Source organism: Mesoplodon bidens (genome assembly GCF_964165515.1).
Source record: "Mesoplodon bidens genome assembly, chromosome: 15".
NCBI lineage: Eukaryota > Metazoa > Chordata > Mammalia > Artiodactyla > Ziphiidae > Mesoplodon > Mesoplodon bidens.
In genome coordinates, this window is record NC_138171.1 from 21,923,382 (window position 1) to 21,941,151 (window position 17,770).

Here is a 17,770-nt window from a genome sequence, read left to right on the forward strand (position 1 = left end):
AGACGCTGTCTGCACAAGGAACTGGGTCTGTGCTTGTCTGTGAGTTTCCTAACCAGAGCCCCAGAGCCCCAGCTGGTGCAAGAATCGCCGGGGCTAGGATGGGGTGGGGGGGATTGCACAATCATGCTGAGCACATTTATTTTATTTAACTAGTTAGCACCTTCGCATTCCCCTCACGTGGAGCCCAACAGCCTTGAATTCTAATCCTCTAAGTCAATTAGATTATTCTCTCCTTTGCCTGAGACACTCCTTAAACCCCAAACAAAATCATCAGCGAGAGAGTTGCCATGAACGGGTATATTAATACACACACAGATTTCTACCTTCCTGGGCTTAACTGATGGGTGTTTGGGCAAGAAATGGGGTATTACGTATGGGTGTGCCCTTGGCAGAGAGTGAGGGTTAGGGTGAGGGGCTAGGGATTTAGAGAGGGTGGACCAGCAGCTGCCCTGAGCTGGAAATGGCTCAAATTTCCAGATCGCAACTCAGAAAGGCCCCGGGGCAGACTGCACAAATGATGCTTTGAAGGCCCTTGTCTGTCATCTGCCTACCTCCTGCTTGAGCTTCTGTGGGAGGCTCCCTCCTGGCCCTCCTGCCTCCATTCTGCCACCTCCAGTGCCTGGCACAGCACCTCATGCCTCCCAAAGCCCACTCTTTACACTGTGACTTCCGCTCAGGGAGCTCCTCTGCATCTAACTGGCCTTGGGGTCCCGAGCTCCCCCGAAGGTCCTTGAAGGACTTCAGAAGGAGCAACAGAAAAGAGTGATTTTGTAGGTCACTCCCACACATGCACATTCATACCCCGGCGGGCACCTAAATCTTCTGAGTATGTGTCCAGTGGACTTCTAACCTCCTGCCAGGCTGACCACATGCCCTGTGCACAAACCCAACCTGGCCCCATGGCCACGTGTGTCTCCAGGCTGGTCCCCTCTACACAGTCTCTTTCTCGATCCTGCCTGCCTCTTCCAGGCCCTGCTTTGGGTACCCTCCTCTAAAAAAACTGTCAATCGCTGAGTCCCCTGGGTGCCCCAACTCACTGGCCTCCAGCATAGCCTGGAGATGAAAAGCTGGAGGCAGCTCAGCCAAGTCACGACCTCCAGCAAGGCTTTGACCCCTCTAAGCCTCAGTTGCCTCACCTGTAAAATGGGTGAAAGCTTGCCCTTCCCCATAGAGATGGAGCAACGATAAAAAGTGTCAATGCATTAGAAGGCCCGGCCAGTCTTGAAATCCTTCAGCTGTAGTTCCCCTGTCCCGCCTCACGTCCGGAGCCAGATGACCCAAGTGACCATGAGATGCCACAGCAGTCATTCGTGATAGGTCAAAAGAAGCCGGCTCAGTCTCATTATACCCTGTTGGTTCCCCAAACAAAAATTGCTGCTGAGACAGACATGAAGCATCAGGGATGCACACAGCCTTGGCCCCGACAGGAGAGCATGCGTCTTCTCTCCCTCTGTCATTTGTTTGTGTCTGTCATTCAATGAACTTGAAAAATCTCTGGCTTTTAAAAAACAGAGCCAGGCCAATTTTTCCCCCTTCTTTTTTCCTTCTCCTCCATCTTCATGCCCAAGCTCCCTGCTGAACTGGATTTTTTTTTTTTTTAATTACAGCTGTGTCCTCCATTAGAGCCCTTGTGAGAAGTCATTACCAAAACTCACACTTATTTTGGTCGCGTCCTTCCCTGCGTCTTCCTGCTGAGATGCTTTTAGCTGTTGGGAGCGGGAGGGTGGAGAAAACAGACACAATGTGTTAGGATCACAGGGTGGGGATACAAGCAATGGCTAAGATTCTCCTGACGCAAGTGATGCTCTGGGGACTATGGCTCTAGAGGTTGGGGTCCTTCAGCTCTATGTCCACTCAGGGGATGGAGGTGAGTCAGAGCAAAGGAAGATAAAGGAGATGCCTGTAAAACTGACTGTGCATGTGCATGTGCTACACATTCTGATATGTAGGGAGGGTACGTGTGAACAGGCAAACATGTGATTCGGGCTTGGTGTGTCTGTAGGAGTGTCTGTACACTTGCCTCTCTCTATCTGTGAATGCGCTGTGTTTTCAGGAGTGTTTGCAGCAGACGCTGTCGGACCCCTGCCCACATACTATCCCCCTGCAAGCTGACCCCAGAGGCATCCAACTACAAAGCCTGCAACTCTTTGCCTAAGGGCTTTCTCTGACCACTGGAGTCCTCTGAGCCTGTGTGCTGGGGGGTTGACACCTCCAGGAGCTAGATGAGTTTAATATATATCTGTGAATATGTTAGAGGCCATTTCATGAAACATGCAAGAATGTGTGAGCATGCCCGTGTGTGCATATGAAGGCGTGTCATGTAAGTGAACAGGTGGGCAGATTCATATGTGTTTGCATAATATTTACATATACACAAGCGTAAGAATGAGAGTGTCTTAGTTTGTTCCCCCAGAAGCAGACCCTGAGACAAAGATTCAGGTGCAAGTGGTTTATTTGGTAGGTGATCCCAGGAAACATCAGGAGAGGAATGAGTGAGTGAGACAAAAGAGGGAAGGAAGTCGATAATGGGTATGTCATCAAGCCGGTTACCACCCTGGGCAACTGGAACTTACTCCCACGGGCACCTGGGGGAAAGGGAGTAGGATGCTCTTCAGTTATCCCAACTGCGGAGCAAGGGAGCTGGGGTATTTACCCTCCACCTCCCGTCAGTCATTGACGGGGCGCTCCTCCAGCCTGCCTTGCTGGCCAGCAGGCTCTGTTGTCCAGAGAAAACCCTCAGGCAGTGTTGCAGGGGTTGGCAGCGGGGTTGGTGGCAGGGGATGGTGCTTACCCGGCACGCGGGCGGGGACACCAAGAGCGTCTGCACCCCGCCATCCCCTCCCCACCTCCCCGCCGCAGGCTGGTACAGTGTGTGCGTGGGAGCGTGTACGAGAGCAGAGGTGAATGTGTGTGCCGTGCCTGGGCTCCCTCGTGTGCCTGCACGTACGTGGAAAGGCATGCATGTCCACGTGTGTGGGACAGCGTCTGTCCCTCTGGCCTGCTTCCCCACCTGTACACGAAGGGAGGGACTCTACTCCTTGGAAGGCGCTTCTGACTGGGCCCAAGTGCTCAGCCTGGCTCCGCCCCCTGCCCCTCCCCACAAACAGGCCTCCGTTCGGGGGGTGCGGGGGGGAAGGGAAGGAGACAGCTGGGGGCTCCAGAGGGCGAACATAGCTGGGGCCCACGCCCCTCCGAGGAGATGAGGGGCAGAGACACACTCCTCCCCGGGGGTGGATGGGCCAGGGCTCTCCCAGCCCCACTCGGAAGTCTCCCTGGGGGCGGTACCTGGTTCGAGGCCCATCCCTGCTTGTCCGTCCAGTCCCTGTGGCTCCGCACGTACCACCACTGGATCTCCAGCGAGTAGGAGGGGGAGCCGCTGCCGCGGAAGGAGCAGGCCATCTCCACGTCCTCGCCCGTCCGCGCCGTCACGTCGTGGGGCGTCTCTGTGAACAGGGCTGTGCGGAGAAACCGGGGGAGGGGAGGCCGGGGCTCAGGAGACAGCGGGGCCGGCGGGCCCGGGTATGGTGCGGGGGCTGGAGCGGAGAGAGAGGGAGCGGCCGGGCCTGCGGGCGGGGGTGGCCTGGCTGCAGGTGGGGCACCTGGACGAGCTCCGCGAGGCTGCGCAGAGGCCTGTGCGGCGTCAGCTGGCCAGACCTGGGGATGAAGGCGTAGGCCCGGGGACCCGAAGGCCCCACACAGCTGTGCCTTGATTCCGGAGCCCGCGGGCACCATATTCTCGAGAAGGGAGCGATGGATCCGAGGAGGGCTTGGTTGGAAGGTGTGAGCAAGGAGGCCAGGGAGGAAGCTGCCGTTTTCATCAGTTCTTCCCTGATGTCTCCAGTTGCCCCCATCCTGGGTTATTCCCCACCCCAGGGCGCAGCGTTCGGCACCGTCTTTGCAAAACCAAATCAGACCTACCCCGCCGGCCCCCTCGGAACCCTTCCTCGGGTCCCCTCTGCACCAGGTTGGGGGGCAAGCCCGGCCCACCTCCCCCTGGTCTCCATTCTGTCCTGTGAAAATGCCTCACTTTCTCACCTCACTTTTGCCCTCGCTGTTCCGAATGCCTGGAATGTTCTTCCCCTGGTCCCTCTTCGTCCAGCAAGTCACTCAAAGCTCAGCTGAAACTTGGCCCCCTCAGAGAGGCCTCCCCTGACCACCTGGGTAGGCTCCCCTCAACCCCCCACCTCCCACCTGCCTGGGGAATGGTCACCGTCTTGCATCGGTTCACTGCACTGCCTGTGCAAGCTGCATGAGAACAGGGACCAGCTCTCCTGTGGCTACACATCTCCCGGCATCTCGTAGGTGCCCCGAACGGCTGATACATCCTCCATCCTCTCAAGAGCCCCAGGAGGCGGTGGGAGACACATGTGCCTCCCATCCCTCCAGCAGGGTCCAGCTCGCCCACCAAATCCCAGAGCAGCTGGTTCCTGGGACCCAGCAGGAGCCCCACCCACTGCCATGCCCGCCACGCTGGCAGGTAAGAGAAAACAAATCCCCGCTCAGTGCGGTCCAGCACCGCTCCCCACCATATGTCCTGACTCTCGTCTCTCCAAACAGATACTGTCCTGAGATGTAATTAGAATCCTTTCCTCTTCTCAGGAGAGATTTTCTCACCCTGGAAAGACACCTGGCAACAGGCAGGTCACCCAGGGAATGCTGCATCCATCAGTGCCCCCATCCCATGCCCACCTTGCTGCTGCAGCCCGCCAGACACCCCGACCCAGCGGGCAGACAAGCCCACCTTGCAGCCCCGGTGGTCCCTCAAGGCACCACTCAGCTCAGGGCAGAGTCTGACTGGGGGCGGGGGTCCTGCTCTGGGCCCACCTCCCTCCACCCCCTCCCCATGATCCCGAGGGCTTTGGGAGGCTCGGGATTGATAAGTTGCTTTTTCTGCTTTGCACACAGGGTTTCCAAGTGGAGCCTGACTCCAGCAACGAGTCTCTGGGCTAAGAGAAAGTCTGTGACATCCCTGACCTCCACGGTCATGGGTTCAGGCTGCCCACATCCTCTGAGGTTCGGGAGGGACTGGCCGCTGTTACATAACAAGGCCCATTTAATAAGAATGGGTGTTGTTGGAGTTACTGAACACAAGCCAGGCGTGGTGTGCGGTCAGCTGGAGGCTGGGCCTGTCCTTATTCCCAGTGGGCAGCAGGCTCCTGGAGGAAGGTACCCGCCCACCCGCCTCTGCCTTCCAGGTGCCCAGGCCCCAAACTGTAGAGTTGCCCTTGCCTCCCTCGTTCTTCCTCTTACACCCCCTTTCGGTCTCTGGGGAATCCCATGGGTTCTGCCTCCAGAACATCTCCTGAATCTGGTCCCTTCTGCCCACTTCAATTGCCCCACGCTGGGCCAGCCGTCACCACCTCTCACCCGTAACAGTGGGGGACCTCCTCACTGACCTCCCTGCCCCCTCCCTGACAATTTATTTTTCACACAGCAGCCAGAGGTAATTTGGCAAAACACAAATCAATCCCTGTCTCTTCAGTCCTCAAGCTACTTTTCCACTTGCTCATTCCATTCCTGATACGATGGCCTCCTTGCTGCTCCTCCAACATTCCAGCTGAGATCCTACCTCAGGGCCTTTGCGCATGCTGTTCCCTCTGCCTAGAAGGCTCTTCCCCCAGATTCTCACATGGCTCCCTCCTTCCCCTGCTTCAGGACTCTGCTCAAATGTCACCTCCTCAGCAAGGCCTACCCTGACCACCTCACTTAAAACTGCATCCCTGGGAATTCCCTGGCAGTCCAGTGGTTAGGACTCGGGCGCATTCACTGCCAGGGCCTGGGTTCGATCCCTGGTCAGGGAAATAAGATCCCACAAGCTGCACGGCCAAAATAAACAAATAAATAAAAATTTTAAAAATGAAAATTGCAAACTTGAATTTGTATTAAAAAAAAAAAACTGCATCCCTTGCCCCAACCCAGTGCTTCAAATCCCTCTTCCCTTCCCACATACTAATAGTGCTGCCCACTAGAACTTTCTGTGACAAGGAAAATGTTCTATATCTGAGCTAATACAGTAGCCACCAGCCACATGTATCTATTGAGCATCTGAAATATGACCAGTGTGAGTGAGGAACTGAATTTTAAGTTTTATTCCATTTAAATTCATTTAAACTTAAATGTAAATAGCCACTTGTAGGTAACGGCTACTATATCGGACAGCACAGCTAATATACTTATTTTATTTATGTTTATGGTCTGCTTTCCCTTCCAGGAGGCAGGGATGGTGCCTGTCTTGTCTACTGATATATCCCCAGCTTGGCACATAGTAGGGCTCGATAAATACTTTTTGAATAAACAAATGAGCAGACTTGGCTGGTCAGTGGTGGAGCAGCGTCCACAGGCAGGAGGGGCCCTGTCCGAGAGTCCCAGGCCAGGCCCAGCCCTCCATGCCTGCTCTGATGCTGACTTGCCAACTCGAGCAGGACTGAAGGAAGCTGCCAAGGACTGAGCCACCAGGAGGGCTAGGAGGTGATCAGAGCAAGCCATTGGCCTCCGGTCCTGGGACAGCCGGATTTGGCTTTGATCCAGGCCCCTGCCCACCCAGCACCCTTTGCAAACAGGGGAAGGAGGAGAGTGGTGAGGCCCCCTAGTTGGATCCGAGGTAACTGGCGGTGTGACCCTGCTGACCAAGAGACAGTGGGAGGGACACAGCTGTGACCTTCTCCAGGTGCCACTGCCTGAGCCATGGGAATCAGAAAGTGCCCACACTTCTCCCTCCTGCAATTGGAGAAAGGGGGTCCAGAGCTACTGGGCGGTGGGGGGTTTGCTCATCCCAGGATCACAGAGCTAGGAAGGGCGGAGCCAGTCCTGGAGGCTGGGCCTGCGTGACTCAGCCACGGCCCTTCTCCTCCCAGAGATGGCTTGAGTGGGGGAAGCACATCTGTCCGACAGGAGGATGGGAAATGGTACATCTGGGTCTCATGGGTGGAAGGAAAGGCAGAGACAGGCTGTCCTTGGGTGGGGTTTCCATGAGGGTGACCGGGGAAGGGCCAGCCTCCAACCACCCTCACTCAGCCTCCCCCTGCCCACAAGCTCCCCCAGCTGACTGAAAAACCCTGACCCTGGCCCACCAGCTCTTCTTACTGATGCAGAAAATGAGGTTCAGAGTGGGCAGTATCTGGCCTGGGGCTACTCAGCAGCCAGGGGTCAGCAAGGTCAGGCTTCAGGCCCTCTCACCCACAACACACAGCCCTTATCCCCCAACCCGGATCCCAATAACTGTCCTCTAGAGGGCACTGTCCAACAGACACCAAATGCAAGCCACACAGGCAAGACACATACAGCATTTTTAATTTTCTATAGCCGTATTTTAAAAAGTAACAATTTTTTTAAACAGATGAAATTAATTTTAATCACTTATTTTATTTAACCCAAGATATCAAAAAATTATTTCAACAGGTATAAAATTATTAATGAGATATTTTACATTCTTTTTTGTGCTAAGTCTTGGATATCCAGCCTGTATTGTACATGATTACAACACATCTCAATTTAGACTAGCCACATTCCCACTGCTCAGTTGCCACGTATGGCGGGTGTCCTGGCAGGTGGTGACGCTGTGCCAGCCTCAGCTCCCCTCCCCCTCACATGTCCCCATTGCTCAGAGGAGGCGCCCAGGCCCAGCATAGGGTGGTAACCCTTCCAAGGCCATGTGGCAGAGCTTGGATTTGAATCCAGGACTGTTTGACTCCCAGGGCCATGCTACTCCCAGAGAATTCAAACTCTTTTTGGTGGTAGGGCTCTTTCTTAAAAAGGAACAGTCCCAAATGGCCAAGCCTGCCTTGGAAGGTCCTGGAGAGGACCCTTCCTCTGGGACAGGGTGGGGAGTCTGTTTTATTCTGAGTGTAAAGGCCTGGGTGGGTACAGAGTAGGCATTTCACCCAGGCTGAGGCAATCAAGGGAGGCTTTCCAGAGGGGGTGTTGCTCCCCCCATCCCCAGGTGGGCCAGATGGTCCTGAGCTGGAGTGGGGAGGGGCATTGGCTGGGAGAATGGAGGGAGAACCCAGCTCCAAGAACTCCTGGGAGCCAGGAGAGTTGTCTGCAGGTGTAGCCACCAGCTCTTCCTCACCACGGTGGGCTCTGATCCCCTCAGACCCTGCCTGGAGGCACTTGGTGGAATGGGTTGGGGGAGGCGCCCTCAGGATCCCATTGACTCCAGCCTCAGTGGTGATGGGGGCAATGCATCCTCAGGACAAGTGGGGAAACCGAGGCTCTAGACATCTGATGGCATATCTGAGTCTTCCTGTTCCAGAGGCAGCAACACGAAGGTTTGTCTGGGCTCCACCCCAAGGAAGCCCCTTCCCCCCAGGGAGAAGCTGTGTGCAGATAACTGCCAGGAGCACAGGACTGAGCTGGGGAGGAGGGACTGAGCCTGTTTCTGCCAACAGACTTGCTGTGTGACCTTGGGAGAATTTCTCCCCCTCTCTGAGCCTCAGATTGCTCCTCTATACAATGGGGGTTGTACCTCATGGTCTGAGACCCCCACCAGCTCAGACGGCCTGAGGGAGAAAGTGATGTATGTTCTAAGAGCCATGGTTTGGGCATTGGAAGGGGTGGGGGTCCCTCCTACTTGGGGGAGAAGGGGACTCTGGAGGGAGGAGGAGGTGGCCTGGTCATTCAGCCAGGCCCTGAAGGAGGCGTGGATACTGACAAGCCGAGGAGGATAAAAGGGATGGTGTGAACCAAGGAGGAAAGGAGGGAAACCCAGGGAGCCTTGTTTAAACATGATAATAATAGGGACTTCCCTGGTGGTCCAGTGGTTAAGACTCAGCTTCCACTGCCAAGGGCACAGGTTCGACCCCTGGTTGGGGAATTAAGGTCCTGCGTGCTGCGCGGCACAGCCACAAATCATCATCATCGTCCACCATTTACGGAGCACCTACTGCACGCCTAGCATGGGGCAGACATCGTCTCTAACAGTCTCTAATCCACTCACTCCCATTAGACAGATGAGGAAAATGAGGCTCAGAAAGGTGACATCATTTGCCCAAGACACACACACAGCTGGCATTTGAACCTGGGTCTGACCAGCAGGCATGACCAAGACCCAGGGGTCCATCAGCTCCCATCAGAATTTGTTCTGAATTATTGGGTCGAGTTTAGCCACCAGGCTCCACACGTCTGTATCCCACTTGCACACCTCCAGAGATGGGGAGCTCAGTTTCTCCTGCATCCACTGAAAGTGGGCGGCTGTAATCGGCAAGAGGTTCTTGCTCCCTCTCTGTGATGAGGACGTGGCATCAGCACCTGAGACTGGAAGGTGATCCACATTAATTTTGATGAGGATGACGATGATCTCTGAGAAATATGGAGAACCTGCCAGGCCCTCTGCCAAGCTCTTTACACATATTTTCTCATGCCCCCACCAGGATGCTATGGGGTAGGTGTGATCATTACCATCCCCATTTTTCAGATGGGGAAGCTGAGGCTCACAGAGGTTAAGTGACTTGTCCAAGATCACAGGGTAAGCGGTTACATATGAACCCAGATCTAGAGTACTGAGGAGTGGGAGCCCGTAACTTCTAGACCATGCTCCTATAACCCCTCTTCCCAGTCTCCCCAACCTCCTTCCCTCCACCATTCAGACAACCCCATCCCCCATCCCCAACCCCCTATGCCACCCCATCTCCATGTCAGCATCCCTGCTGAGTTCGGGACATTAAAATCCTCTCTCCTCTCCGGCATCCTCCCACCCCTGAGCCCCCCTCCCTGTTCAGGTAACTCCTCGCAGCCCGTGCCTAGGGAGGCTGGTATAATTGTAGATTTTTTTTTTTTTTTTGCGGTACGCAGGCCTCTCACTGTCGTGGCCTCTCCCGTTGCGGAGCACAGGTTCTGGATGCGCAGGCTCAGCGGCCATGGTTCACGGGCCCAGCCGCTCTGTGGCATGCAGGATCTTCCCGGACCGGGGCACGAACCTGCGTCCCCTGCATTGGCAGGCGGACTCTCAACCACTGCGCCACCAGGGAAGCCCTAATTATAGATTTTTGAGAAGGATGCAGTTGTGCTTTCCAGCCCCAGGGCCCAAGCAGGGCTAGGCTCGCTGGGAAGACAATTAAAACCACTGTCCACAAATTAGGATTCTACAGGAGAATGAGAAAGGGGCTTCACTGAATGCAACATCTCCTTCCTTTCTGCTTTTAATTGTATTAATTAACCCCAGGCCTGGTTAACAGGGCATCATCTGCAGGAAACAGCTCGTGGCCCTGGCCTGAGTCACTGAGTTTGGCTTCTGGGAAAGGCAGGGGATGACCTGGAAAATCTCACCCGCCCTTCAAGAGCAGGACCCTAACCTTCTTCCTAACCTTTCAGGCCCTGGTTCAGCACACACACCTAGGGCTTGGCCTCAGGTCTGGATTCGAACCCTGTTTCCTCTAGTCCCTAGCTGTGTGAGCTGGATAAGCCCCTTTACCTCTCTGAACCTCAGTTTCTTTAGCCGAAAAAAGGGGAGAATGAGAGGAGAAGGAGAGGGTTATACAAGGCAACATACGCCTCATGCCCAGCACATAGTAGGTGCTCACCAACTAGCACTCTCTTCTCTCACCTTCTAGGTCAAAATTCTACCATCATCAGAAAGATTTTTAAAGATGCTTCTTTGTAGCCTCATCAGATTATACGGTGGATGCAACATCTGTATTTCACTCACACCACGAGACCTCTCATCCATCAGTCCTGTACCTCCTCTCCTTCCTCATTTGCTCTCAACAGCCGTCCCCCCGCCGAGCCAGGGGGATTCACACAGGCCCTGGGGGGCTTGTCAACCAAGGTGACCCCAGCTCAGGCCCCACCTCCCTCCATCTCTGAGCTCAGGTTCCCCATCCCAGACCCTCTGGTCCAGGAAGCCTGCAGGCACTGGACCCTAGCCCACCCATATGTCTGCGACAGCAGGATTCCCCTTGGGGACTGGTGGTAGGGGCATCCCCTAGTCAGGGGAACCAAGGCAGAACTGGAGCTAGAGAGAGACAAAGGGGGCAGAGCAGAGAGAGCCAGTGCGGCCCCAAGGGCCCCTTGGTCATCCCTATCTCAGGCCCCATCTCTTGCCAGGACACACTGAGTCACTGCTTACTCAAGACCTCCAAGGATGAATGGATAAGCAAAATGTGGCCCCTGCATACAGTGGAATATTATTCAGCCTTAAAAAAGCAAGGAGATTCTGACACATGCTCCAACATGCATGGACCCTGAGGACATTAGGCTAAGTGAAATAATCCAGGCACAAAAGGATAAATACTGTATGATTCCATGAGGTTCCTAAAGTCAGACTCACAGAGACAGAAAGCAGAATGTTTGGGCTGGAAGAGGGAGGATGGGGGGGTCATCGTTTAATGGGTACAGGGTTACACTTTGGGATGATGAAACATTCCCAGATGTGGATAGTGGTGATGGCAGCACAGCAACCTGATTATATTTGATGCCACTGAACTGTACACCGAAAAATAGTTAAAACAGTGAAATTTACATTATGCTTTTCTTACCACAATTTTTTTTTTTTTTTTCTTTTTGCGGTATGCGGGCCTCTCACTGTTGTGGCCTCTCCCGTTGCGGAGCACAGGCTCCGGATGCGCAGGCCCAGTGGCCATGGCTCACGGGCCCAGCCGCTCCGCGGCATATGGGATCCTCCCAGACCGGGGCACGAACCCGTATCCCCTGCATCGGCAGGCGGACTCTCAACCACTGCGCCACCAGGGAGGCCCATCTTACCACAATTTTTTAAAAAACACCTCCCGTGGCTTCCCAGCCCTGCAGCGGTGTGTTTTCAGGGATCTGTGCCACAAGGCAACTTTCCACTAAATCTGAGCTGTCCAATATGGTGGCCCTGAGCCACATGTGGCTATGGAGAGTTGAAACACAGCTAGTCCAAACTGAGATGGCTGTTCAGTTAGGTCCACACTCAATTTAGAAGATAGTATGAACATAAGAATGTATCAGTAGGGCTTCCCTGGTGGTGCAGTGGTTAAGAATCCGCCTGCCAATGCAGGGGACACGGGTTCGAGCCCTGGTCCAGGAAGATCCCACATGCCGCGGAGCAACTAAGCCCGTGAGCCACAACTACTGAGCCTGTGCTCTAGAGCCCGCGAGCCACAACTGCTGAGCCCACACGCCTAGAGCCCGTGCTCCACAAGAGAAGCCACCGCAATGAGAAGCCTTCAACAAAGAGTAGCCCCTGCTCGCTGCAACTAAAGAAAGCCCGCAGGCAGCAATGAAGACCCAATGCAGCCAAAACTAAAATAAATAAACTTATTTTAAAAATTAAATTAAATTAAAAAATAAAAAGTGTGACTCTCTGAGGGCCATTTCCAGAAAGGCTGCTCTGTACCCAGCTCAGCAGGGTGCCAGGGCCAAAAGGGTGTGTGACACGGGGTCAGGGAGGCCTGCAGCCCCCAGAACTCCCAGCTGGGAGGCAGAATAGGAAAAAGAGCTGCAGAGGGAGTGTTTACAAGGAAGCCCCAGCTCACAGGCGAGTCTCACAGAGCTCCTGAAATCAGGGGATGTAAAATGTCCATAAGAGGAAAACCTAAATAAGTGGGATGAAAAAGCCTCCAGGGAATGAGAAGGCTGGAAGGGATGGGTGCAGGGCATCTGCCCTGGGATGGACCCAGGGGAGGCACCTGAGGGTTCTCTTTGTTTCCTCCTGGGCAGCCCCCAGCTTCTGGCAGGCGGCCTGCAGCAATAGGGATCGAGGTGTGAGTCAATGAAGGCTGTTTCATCTTGGAGTGGACAGGTTTCCTCTTCTCAAGAAGTGACAGGGAATGCATTTTGTACTAAAGCTTGAGGAACTGCAGTATGCCTTATTGGGAAGATGGGGGGCTGGGCACGCAGCAGGGGCTCAAGTGCTCCCTGCAGAAGGAATGAAAGAGATCAAATTTCATAGACTCCTACCCTGAGCTAGGCCCCGTGCTGGGCTTCCTAAGATGCTTAGGCCAGGCCCTGACTCTCAAGGGGCCCACACTCTGCAGGAGTGACAAACACACAGAACAGTCTGGACAACAGCTGGGACTGAGCCTGGATCGGCACGTACAGCTGTTCAGGGTGTGCACCATTCACAGAGCCATGAATCATAGTGCACAGAGATGTACAGGGCACAGCTGCATGCAGAAGCTCTGGATGGAGGTGCACGTGCTAAGAGAGGGAAGGGCAGGCCCATGTCTGCCTGGAGAGTCAGGCTTCTGGGAAGTGGGGACATGATTGGACTTAAACACTGATGTGGTTTGCACAGCTGGGGGTGCTCAGGACAGGAAAGGGCATACCAGAGATAAGAGTTTTCCAAGTCCAACCTTTGGGGGACCACCTTTACCATTTCTGCAGGATCCCGGTACCACCTGCACCATCATTTACTTAATATTTATTTTCGAAAGCATCTTTCCCTTTTTACTAAATAAATTCAGCTTAAAAGGAGACTTTTATTACTGCCATAAATGGAAAATCAGCATCACTTGCCATAAAGAGAGGGTAACAGTAAAAATAAACACTACGAAAACCAAACAGCGTTCGTAAATTCTAGCCAGGGCAGGTTGACTGCTGAAGGCTACGAGCCTCGGTCCCCATTCCTCTCATTAACAGGGGAGATTGGCGAGAGTTAGGCATTAAATTCAGAGCAGCATCGAGCAGAAACTTTCTTCTTGGTCAGAAGGGCCTGGGATGCAGGTCCAGCTGACGCCAGTGGGCATCACTGGGCAACCACCGCCAGCACTGTCACCAGCTCTGGCTTCCTTGGCTGCTGGCCCAGTCCCGCGATTCACCTTTAGCTGGCACCTCCAAGACCTTGGTCACTCTGGCCCATAGACCTGGAAGCCTTTCCTGCCACTCACCTATACGGGGCAGCATCCTGTCTGATTCGCTGTAAGTTTCCGTGTGCCTTGCACGTGGCGAGGACTAACACCCATTTCAGGAACGAGGAGGCCCGAATGCATGCTAGTAGAATGAATGACCAAAGAAATGAATGGAGGGCTCCCTTCTGTGCTGTGCTGCTCAAACCAGGGAAGTGACTTCCTGAGGCATTGGTTTCCCTCCCCCCAAATGCGGAAAGAGCATTGTTTTTGTATTAAAACAAACATGAATATATTATGGCATAGAATACAGAATTCATGCGTTTTGAATGAAATAGGAGACATCAAAGAAATACTGTCCCTGGTTGGGAGCTGTTTACTCTCCTGCATGGGGAGAACCCCTCGTCAAGGGCCTCCATCCGATCCAATCAGAAGCTGCCTTCACCTCTGCAGCCTCAGGCTCCTCAGACCATGCTCTGCACACTGGAGTGTTGATGTGTCGGCAAAAGGGGCAGGGGACCAAGAGGAAAGAGGGGGGCTGGGGGAGGGTGAAGCCCAGGATTTACAGATGCAGATGCAAGTTGCGGCTCCACCCGGACTTGCTGAGTGGCTTCGTGTAAGTTGCTGCACTTCTCTGGGCTTCGGTTCCCACGTGTGTCACTGCTTAAAGGCTTATTTTGAGGATTAAATGAACTCATGCAGGTGAAGAGCCTGTTTCAGTGTTCGGGACACAATAGGGCCTCAACGCCCACTCACTGCTGAGTTTTAGGGACACACAAGCACATTCACCCAGGTGGGGCCCCTGCCCAGCCCTGGCTGATGACCCACCCAATAACAATTAAAATAGCTAACACTTTTGAGCACTGACTATGTGCTAAGTGCCTGGAGATACTGTGCCACAGTTTCCTCATCTCTAAAATGGGGATAATAATAACCACCACCTCATAAGGCTGTTGTAAGGATTAAATGCGTTAACATTTATAAAGTGACTGCCTGACACCAAGTATGTGCTTATAAAGATGTTTCCTTTTTATTTATTCATAGTTGTAATTGAAGTGAAATTCACATAACATAAAATTAACCATTTTAAAGTGTGCAAGTCAGTGGCATTTAGTGCAGTCACAATGTTGTGTGACCACCACCTCTATCTAGTCCCCGAACATTTTCATCTCCCCAAAAGGAAACTCTTTACCCACTAAGCAGTCACTCCCCCTTCCCCCAGCCTCCGGCAACCACCAATCTGCATTCTGTTTCTATAGATTTGCCTATTCTGGATATTTCACATACATGGAATAATAGAATATGTGGTCTTTGGGGACTGGCTTTTTTCACTTAATGTTTTCGAGGTTCATCCACATTGTAGCGTATATCAGATTTCACTCCATTTTGTAGAGGTGTTTCTTTAATAAAATATCTCACTGAATCCCCAACACGACCTGGGAAGTAGCCACTATCACCCTCGTCTTCTTACAGATGAGGAAACTGAGGCACAGAGAAGGTGGGGACTTGTCCAGGTCCCCTGCCAGGCAGCCCCAACACAGCCAGGTGGGCAGTGCTGGCACCTAAGGCCGGGGGCAGAGTGCCTCCCAAGGCCACCAGCGCATATTGAAGGAGACAGCAGTGGAATTACAAATCTAGGGACATTTAAGGAGAATGAGAATATTCTGGCACTTGCAGGATTGTGGGAGTTGAGGTTTCCCCAGTGGAATTCCTGCCTCCTCTTCCCACACATCTGGGCCACAGGAGATGAAAGGGTTTGGGAGGGAGAAAGGCAAGTGTGGGAATGTGCAGGGAGGCGGGGACAGGGTGGGGCAGCCAGGGACGGGAGAAGGCAAATAGGCATCCTGATGTCTGTGCAGGTACCATTTCTTTTCATCCTCACCTGTACATCCTGCAAAGCCGGTGGGGTAAGCCCATTGCACCGATGGCTAGTGAGGCTCTGAGAGGTTGAGTGGGGGCCAGAACTTGAGCCCAACAGTGTCTGATCTCAAAGCCCAGGCGTGTACCCATCCCTAATGCCTGTCACAGGCAAAGAGGAGGCGAATGGAGGAAGCATAGGGAGATTGCATCAGCCATAGTATGAGTGGTTACCCCAGAACCCCAGAAAGGAGCATCCCCGGATCCACTGAGAAGAGGAGAGAAAAGCGAGCAATGTCTGGAGGCACCAAGTGTGGAGCCAGGGAGGCCAGGGCCATGCAGAACAGAGCAGAAGGGGAGAGGCAGAGACAAGGGCATCTGAAAGCCAGGTGCAGAGACCAACCGGAGAGGTAAAACTGAGGCAGCCCCCAGGGATGCTCCAGAGCAGAGCTTCTCGGGGTGCCCAGCAGGCAGTGGCAGAGAGCAGAGTGGCCATGCTGCCCCTCCTCCACACCCTCCCCACCAGGGCCTGGCCTGGGTTAAACCTGGCCCCACTTGGGACCTCGTTCCTGCCCCCGTCCCAGCCCCTCCTACTCCTGTCCAACTGTGTTTGAGAAATCCAAGAATGCAGCTGTAAACATGTGGGCTCTGGAGTCAAGCTGACCTGGCTTTGAACTCCAGCTACACTTCCTCGAGGTAGGCAAATCTCTGAGCACCAGTTTCCTCATCTGTAGAATGGGTATTGTGGGCACTCAACAGGATCATACATACCTGTAAACATCTGGCTCATGGTGGGCTCCATGGAGCATTATCATGACGGCAATGGTCAGGCGGCTATTCCTCTCTCAGGGGGTCTTGGTCCACCTCCTGCCTCCCCAAGGCTCCCACCTCCCTTTTCCTCACCTAGAAGACTAGCCTGATCTGGCCGTTTAAACACAAGGACTATTCTAGAACCAAACATGCGCTAGTTGAAGGGGTTCTGCCCTACCCCAGGGCCTTTGAACTTACTGTTCCCTCTGCCTGGAAGGGGACTTGACAGAAAGCAGCAGAGCTGGGATGGGGCTTGGGGCACCCAGCACCTAGCTGGAGTTCAGTGACCACTGCTGGGGGTCTCTGGGGGACATAAGGAGACCAGCTGGTGAGTCTCAGGGCCCCTGCACCCCCAGGCCCTCCTGTCAGCTGTCAGCCAGCCTGCCCACCCCCTCCCTCTCCTCTGCCTGCCTGAGACCATTAGTGAGGCTTTGTTTTGAGCACTATTTCCACTACGATGTGCTCTGGCTGCTGGGCCTCCATTAGGGACCCTTTCCTGGGGCCGATGACAGGCAGCCAACAGCTCCCCAGCGAGCCAGCCGTAATTGCTGCCGCCTTGAAGGTCGGAAATGATTTTTTTAAAACCTCACAAAGCAAAACAGACACCCTGCCGTCTGCTCTCGCCTTCCCTGCCCTCAGCCGGGAACCAAGCCTGAGGTTTCCAAGAAGGGGGGTTCAGTTAAGACCCCCCCAACCCCAAAGACACCCTTAACATGCCAGCCTGGGGGAAAACGAAGTGTGGGTTCTGCTCCCTTGCTTTGAACTAGGTGGGGGGCCCCAGACACCTCTCTAAGCCCGTTTCCTCCTGGTCAAGATGGGCGTGCTGATGGGTGCCTGGGGTGCCTGCTGGGGTGACCATGACGAGCTGCTGACAGGAGGTCACGGGCCTCTCTGAGGACGTACATGAAGCAGGGAACCAGAAGGCAGGAGAGGCAGGAAGAGAGCCTGCCAAGGGGAGAAAATCGCTCAGGAAAAGGAGGAGGGAGGAGCTTGGGTGTTCAAGAAAGGAAGCGAGTGTACTTACACACACACACACACACACACACACACACACACAGGCTCCCATCTCCTTTCGAGCCCACATTCCCATCATTCCCTGGACACCTGGACCAGCCCCATCATACTATGAGCCCAGAAACTCAGCCCACCAGCCCCTGGCAAACAGCCTCTCCTCCTCCGTTAGCCCCTCCAGCCTCCAAGTCCTGTTTGAGCCCCATTTCAACTCACAGGGCCATCCCCACCCAAACGCCAGCCACGCCCTGTGTCTTCCCCACTCAGAAACCCTCCAGGGCTGCCCCTGCCCCGGGGATCAAAACCAAGCTTCGGCCTTCCCTGGTGGC

The 17,770-nt window shown here is 54.1% G+C and overlaps 1 protein-coding gene across 2 annotated transcripts in view; it reads right to left on the bottom strand.

Annotated features, from left to right (window-relative positions):
- VSTM2L (V-set and transmembrane domain containing 2 like) overlaps positions 1-17,770 on the bottom strand; it is a 36,540-nt gene that overhangs the window by 8,851 nt on the left and 9,919 nt on the right. For both annotated transcript variants that reach the window (XR_014017616.1, XM_081256427.1), the window contains exons 2-3: positions 3,286-3,455; positions 1,656-1,706 (exon numbers count right to left, since the gene is read on the bottom strand). Coding sequence is in view for 1 of the 2 variants with exons in the window: in XM_081256427.1 (XP_081112553.1) it covers positions 1,656-1,706; positions 3,286-3,455 (221 nt within the window). In the remaining variant the exon portion in view is untranslated. The remainder of the gene's footprint in view (positions 1-1,655; positions 1,707-3,285; positions 3,456-17,770) is intronic.